This window comes from Chrysochloris asiatica, unplaced genomic scaffold (genome assembly GCF_000296735.1).
Source record: "Chrysochloris asiatica unplaced genomic scaffold, ChrAsi1.0 scaffold00289, whole genome shotgun sequence".
Classification (NCBI taxonomy): Eukaryota; Metazoa; Chordata; class Mammalia; order Afrosoricida; family Chrysochloridae; genus Chrysochloris; species Chrysochloris asiatica.
Genome location: NW_006408807.1, coordinates 927,117 through 934,573, shown reverse-complemented (window position 1 = coordinate 934,573; position 7,457 = coordinate 927,117). Strand labels below are relative to the sequence as shown.

At 43.5% G+C, this 7,457-nt stretch overlaps 1 protein-coding gene across 1 annotated transcript in view; it reads left to right on the top strand.

Moving 5' to 3' along the window:
• Nucleotides 1-7,457, top strand: part of CHAT (choline O-acetyltransferase) — an 86,468-nt gene that overhangs the window by 63,582 nt on the left and 15,429 nt on the right. The window contains exons 11-12 of the mRNA XM_006874615.1: nt 3,786-3,927; nt 4,054-4,116. Of these exons, the coding sequence (XP_006874677.1) occupies nt 3,786-3,927; nt 4,054-4,116 (205 nt within the window). The remainder of the gene's footprint in view (nt 1-3,785; nt 3,928-4,053; nt 4,117-7,457) is intronic.

Here is a 7,457-nt window from a genome sequence, read left to right as displayed (position 1 = left end):
GGTTCTGACTCATAGTGACCCTGTACAGGGTTTCTGAGGCTGTAAATCTTTACGGGAGCAGAAAGCCTCATCTTTCTCCCGCGGAACAGCTGGTAGCTTCAAACTGCTGACCTTGCGGTTTGCAGCCCAATTCGTAACCACTACACTACCCCAAATAATTGGATTAAGGAGTTTTCTCTTCATCTTGATTTCAACCTTATCAACCCCACCTGCTCCTATAGCTATAACCTGTTCCTTCCCAGTTTTTCCAAACATAACTAAATGGAACCAGATTCATCCAGTTGAGCAAGTCAATGACTTTGGACTCATCCTTGGTTTTTCCCCCTCTCTCACTCCATGTCCATTCTCCTCCAAAACGTATCTGATTTATCCTCTCGGTCTTCACTGTCATGGGCCTCTCCAAAACCACTAACATCTCATGTTTGCTCAGCTGCAACATTCTCCCAGCTGGTCTCTGTGCTTCCACTCTTACCCCAAAACCCCATCTTCATCAAGCAGTAAGAACAAATTCTGAAAAAGGCAAAGCCGAATATATCACTAAGCATCTTAAAACCTTCCAGTGGCTACTCAGAACAAAATCCATGCTTTGGAAAAGCCCCTTATCAGCTGGCCACGGCCACCTTCCTGCCCTCATCTGGGGGCCCTCCACCCCCACCTCTCTCAGTCCCCAAGATCTTGTACTCACTGTTCAGTCAGCCTATCCATCAGTTCTTACCTCTCTTCACCTGGTCAGTCCCTTCTCACCTGTCAGGCCTCAGTGCATGTACCACCTCCTCAAAGAACCTTCTGAAGAACCTGATCTAAAGCAACAACCAAATCTTCTCTTGACACCCAGCTCTGTCACATCAAAGGTGTTTTCTTTTTCTCGCAAGGCATTTGCTATTAAGGTGAGGGGCCACTGTCTTCCCCAACCATGACATTTTGGGCATCTTGAGTACCATTGTGTCTCCAGGGCCTTCACTTTCATGTCACAGAGGAGGCCTTCAGAGACAGAGCAGTTGAGCCATAGAGATGAAATGACTCAATGGGAAGTCCACAAGGAGTGGCTGGGTCAGGTCTGCAATTCAGAAAAATCACAGTAGTGGTAGCTGTGAGTTGGGGAAGAGGGAGAGAAGAGCAGGGAGGCAAGAAATGAAGGCAGAGGTAGGGAATGCAGGTGATGAAAACCAAATGTAAAATAGAACTTCCTCTAGGCAGGGGTGGCTTGGCTGATTTCCAAAGCCACCACTCATAAATTGTTTGGCATAAGTTTGCCCAACAAGGAAATTACCAAATCCATGGCAACATAGAGAACTTGCAGTAAATGTCTCGCTAATGAGCAACAACACCTGTGTGTCCAGAGCAGTCCCGTGCAGAGCCCTTAGGGAAGGCTGATAAGACCCCAAATGATATCACACAAAAGCTGAAGCTATACTGGTATGTGAGATGACACAAGACCTGAGCTTGCAGCTGCAGTTAATGCCTTTCTGATGGCATGTGACTGACATGGGCCATGAGGTCAGGGTCCTACTGGTGCCACAATTGGGAACACTGCTTGGATCAGCTTCCCAGGCCCCTCAGCTGTAAGTGCTCATTCTAAAGCTGAGAGGGGTTGGGGCATCTGGGCCAGAGCACCCCTTCCTTTACCCACAGTGGCCTGTGCAGTCTGAGCATGGTCAAAGGTTCCTGGGCTCTTGAAATAGCCAACATATGATTTGTTTCCCCTGGAGAAAAGCCTGTAGAATCTAAGCTGTAACAAAACATTTGTTAACTTGTTCCTAGATTTGGCAGAGACCTTGAAGCTAAAAGGAGCCTGCAGCAGCATCTCCTCTTGTTTTCACTGTCCTACTTGCCTTCAGGGACCTTGAAAAATCAAAGCAAACCTGTTACCATCAAGCTCATCTTGACTCATGGCAACCCCATGTGTGTCACAGCAGAGCTATGCCCCGTAGGGTTTCAATGACTGATTTGGGGGGAAGTAGATCACCAGCCCTTTGCTGCTGGGTAGACTTGAACCTCCAACCTTTCAGTTAGCAGTGAATACATTAACTACTGAGTCCTGGTGTGGCGCTGCAGGATAAGCACTGGTTCAAACCTACCGCCTGCTCCTTGGCAACCCTATACAGGGCACTTAACAACTATACCAGCATCATTAACAATTTGCACTAATCAAGGACCATTAGCAACCATGAGGCACAGGAAAAGTGTTCCCTGCCAGAGTCTTCCAGAGACCAGACATAAATGTTCATTCAGTTTATTTATTCATCTACCAAGTAAAACAGCGGCAGTACAGTGCTAAATCAGACGTGACCTCTCAGTCCTGAAGCTTACTATGTCAGGGAGATATGCTGAGGCAGGACGTGCTACATGCTGGGTGACAGTGGGTGCTCACTGCCCCTCTCTGAGCTCTGCGACACTCCCCTTCCCCACCTCCAACACCAAGGGACTTTATGACTTGTAAGAAAGGAGTGTGTAAGCAGATGAGTGCAGGCTGAGCCCATGGGCCTAAGGAAAGAGGCTGCAAGTGGGGAGGTTGCTGCTGTTCTCGTCTCAGGAATCAGTTGAGAAAAATTGGTGCACAGAAGTCTGCTGGCAATGTGACTGTCCCTGGGTTGCCATAACAAAGTACCACTAAGTGAGTGACTTAAAACAATCGGAATTTGTTATCTTACCATTGTAGAGGCTAGAGGTCCAAATTCAGGGTGGCAGTAGGCCATGAAGGTTTGGAGGATTTGGGGAAGATCCTTGTTCTTGTCTCTCCCAATTTCTGGCAGCTCTCAGCTTCAGGTTCATCTTCACAAGCTGGTCCTACCTCTCTGTGCATGTCTTTGTGTCTCTTCTATTTCATAAGGACATCACTCAGATTGGATTAGGAACAACCCTCCACCAATATATTGAAGTTGTTGTTTGTTAGCTGTTGTCAAGTCCGCTCTGATTCCTGACAACCTAAACACAAGGGAAAGACATGCTGTCCAGTCCTGTGCCATCCCCATAACCCTTTTAAAATTTTCATTGGTTGATTTTTCTGGAGTAGATCCCAGGCCTTTCTTTCTAGCCCATCTTTTGTCTGCAAACTCTCCCGAAACCTGTTCAGCATCCTAGCAGCACACAAGCCTCCGCTGACAGGTGGGAAATGTCAGTGCCTGAAGTACATTGGTGGAATGGCAGCCCAAGTTTCACATGCAAGGCGAGGATTCTGCCACTTGACAATCAACATGAGGTCCTGTATAGCTTCAGTTTAAGCTAAGCATCTTTAAAGACCGTATTTCCAAACAAAGTCACCTTCACAGGTAGGGGACGCCTGTGTTTGTACTTCAAACAATTAACACACTGGAGTCAAGGGCATGGGCTGAAGTTCACATCCTGGAACCACTAAGACCACTTCCTGCCTGGAAACATAGGCTGTGCTTGAATTTTTAAAAATAAAACACAACTTCCTCAAGGGTGTAAATGGTTATTTAAGTAATTATTACATCCTATGCTATTAATCAGACACTCATCAGATTATCACAGAAAAGCCCAAATTTCCTATTAGATCTGGAGTTTTTCAAAGCTACCAGTCACGTTTAAAATTTGTTATATCCATGCAGGATCACAAATCTCCACAGCCCCAGCTCTTCATATTAGATACTTTCCAACATTGATCTTTGGGAAATCTCTAGAATCAGATTAACATCAAAATGAAATACTATGCCAATGGAAGTCAGGCCTGTAGAAATAAAGCCTACTGTAACCATTTTTCTTCCAGAATTTATGGTTCACCTGAAATAAATTACTGTTTGTAAATCCTGTTTTGTCTCATTCAGATCCCACGGGAGACTGGTATCTACTTATGAGAGTGCATCTATTCGCCGGTTTCAGGAGGGGCGGGTAGACAACATCCGGTCAGCCACTCCAGAAGCCCTGACTTTTGTGAAGGCCATGACTGACCACAAGGCAGCCACCTCAGTAAGTCCTGTGTAGTCCTGAGGAGTCCACCAGAGAAGTCTGGCCCCTCATGACCAGTTCCTTTTGCTGTTTTTCACTGAACTGACTCCTAAAGATTGCTGTGCTCCCTCTCTGGTATGTTGACAGGATTCAAAGAAGCTGCTGTTCTTGAAGGATGCCATCCGTGCGCAGACTGAGTTCACCGTCATGGTGAGTGGCATTACATGGCCTTAAGCTCCTGCCAGCTATGGTCAGTGTCACCACTCATGGTAATGGACACAGCTCCTTTTGTTGGATCTTGTCAGCATTAAATGAGTGGTCTGTAGATAACAACACTGAGAGCAATAGCACCCTAGGAGCCCTGGTAACAGAGTGATGACAAGTTGGGCTGCTAACCACAAGCTCATTAGTACAAACCTGCCAACTGCTCTGCAGGAGAAACAGTTACTGCCTTGGAAACCCTATACATGGTGGCTATGAGTCTGAACCAACTCTAGGGCAGACCACCACCACCAGATATATACCAGCACCATACCAGAACTCTGATATATGGCACCATTAGGTTAAGTACTGCCAGTCACTCCTCGGAATCCTATACAGGATCAGTGTGGGTCAGAACAGACTCAATGGTACATAACAACAAACAATAATATATAAATATGAATATATACATACATACATTGTTGTTGTTGTTAGGTACCATCGAGTCAGTACCAACTCTTAGCGACCTTATATACAGCAGAAGGAAATACTGCCTGATTCTTGGCCAACCTCACTATTGTTGCCACGCTTGAGTCCATCAATGTTGCCACTTGGCCAGTCCATCTCGTTGGGGGTCTTCTTCTTTTTCTCTGACCGTCCCCCTTACCAAACATGATACCCTTCTCCAGCGACTGGTCCCTTCTGACAATATGTCAGAAGTATGAGAGACCAAGTTTGGCCATCCTGGCCTCCAAGGAACACTCTGGCTGCACTTCTTCCAAAACCGATCTATTAGTTCTTTTGGCAGCCCATGGCACTTCAAGTATTCTCCTCCAACACCATAACTCAAAAGCATCAAATCTTCTACGGTCCACCTTATTCACTGTCCAGCTTTTGCATGCATATGAGGTTATTGAAAATACCATGACTTGGGTCAGGCGCTCCTTAGTCCTCAAGCTGACATCTTTGCTCTTCAACACTTTAAAAAGGTCTTGTACAGCAGATTTGCCTAATGCAATATGTCATTTGATTTATTGATTGTTGCTTCCATGAGTGTTGATAGTTGATCCAAGAAGAATGAAATCCTTGACAACTTCAACCTTTTCTCCATTGATAAGAACGTTGTTTATTGGTCCAGTGGTGAGGATTTTTGTTTTCTTTACATTGAAATGCAATCCATACTGAAGGCTGTGCTCTTTGATCTTCATCAGTAAATGTTTCAAGTCCTCTTCACTTTCAGCAAGCCAGGTTGTATCATCTGCATATCACAGTTTGTTAATGAGTCTTCCTTCAATCCTGATGCCACATTTTTCTTCAATTAACCCAGCTACTCAGATTATTTGCTCAGCATACAGGTTGAATAAGTATGGTGAAAGAATACAACCTTGTCACACACCTTTTGTAATTTTAAACCATTCAGTGTTCCAATGTTCTGTTCGAAAAACTGCCTCTTGGTCCAGGTACAGATTCCTCATGAGCACAATTAAGTGTTCCGGAATACTCATACTTTGCAATGTTGTCCATAGCTTGTCATGATCCACACACCCTAAAACCTTTGTGTAGTCAATAAAGCCCAGGTAAACATCTTTCTGATAGTCTCTGCTTTCAGCCAAGATCCATCGGACATAAGCAATGATAGCCTTCATTCCATGGCCTTTTCTGAATCCAGCTTGAACCTCTGAAAGTTCTCTGTCAATATATGCTTGCAGCCATTTCTGTGTTACCTTTAGTAAAACTTTGCTTGCATGGGATATCAAAGAGATTGTCTGATGATTTCCACATTCCGCATCTCTCTTTTGAATAGGCCCAAATATGGATCTCTTTCAATCAGTCAGCCAGGTAGTTGTCTTCCAAATTTCTTGGCAGAGATGAGTGAGTGCCTCCTGTGCTGCCTCACTTTCTTGAACGATTTCAATTTTGATTCTATCAATTCCTGGTGCCTTGTTCTTTGTCAATTCCTTCAATGCACCCTGGATTTCTTCCTTCAGTATCATTGGCTCTTGAAATTGGTGAACATCAACCATGTCCTTTTGGTACAGTGACTCTGTGTATTCCTTCTATCTTCTCTTGATGCTTTCTGCATCATTCAACAATTTGCCCAGAGAATCTTTCAATACAAAAGTTGAGGCTTGAATTTTTTCTTCAGTTCCCCTAGCTTGAGAAATGCTTAGCATGTTCTTCCTTTTTGGTTTTCTGATTCCAGATTTTTGCACATTTTATTGTAATCTTTGGCTTTATCTTCTCGAGCTGATCTTTGAAATTTTCTGTTCAGCTCTTGGATTTCCTCATTTCTTCCATTTGCTTTAGTATCTCTATGCTGGAGAGCAAGTTTCAGTGTCTCTTTGGACATCCATTTTGACCTTTTCCTTCTTTCTTGTCTTCTTAATGACCTTTTGCTTTCTTCATCTATGATGGTCTTGATGGCATCCCATAACTCTTCTGGTCTTCAGTCTTTAGTGTTTAATGTATCAAATCTGTTCTTCAGATGATCCCTAAATTTAGGTGGGGTATATTCACAGTCATATTTTGGCTATCATGGACTTGCTTTCATTTTCTTCAGCTTCAGTTTTGAATTTGCATATGAGTAATTGATGGTCTGATCTATAGTCTGCCCCTGGCCTTGTTTTCACTGCTGATATGGAGCTTTTCCATTGTCTCTTTCTGCAGATGTAGTCAATTTGATTTCTGTGTATTCCATCTGGTGAGGTCCATGTGTATTTAAAAATCCTTTAGTATTTTTGTGTTCTGATTTGGATTATTTGCTTAATGGATGATTCCCAATGAGCCAATTTTTAATTGTAGCTTTGATTCTTCTCCCTTTTGGAAAATGTGATAAAGGCATTATATTATTTCCTAGGGGAAAGGGTATGAGTGTATATAAAAATATTTGGCTTTAAATTCTGACATGGTGCTGTAGGATAAGCACTGCATAGCTAACCACAAGGTCGGTGGTTCAACCCCACCAAAGTCTCTTATGCTGTCTAAAGAAGGTATTTGAAATGAACAAATCTTTGGTTCTGCAGAATTCTATCATGCGCTCTCCAGCATGATTTCTATCACCAAGGCCATGTTTTCCAACTACTGATCCTTCTTCTTTCTCCCAACCTTTGCATTCCAATCACCAGTAATGATCAATACATCTTGTTGCATGTTTGATCAATTTCAGATTGAAGAAGTTGGTAGAATTCTTCTATTTCATCCTCACTGGCTTTAGTGGTTGGTGCTTACATGTGAATAATAGTGGTATTAACTGGGCTTCCCTGTAGGCTCATGGATATTATCCTATCACAGACAGCGTTGTACCTTATGACTGATCTGGATATGTTCTTTTTGACAATGAATGCAACACC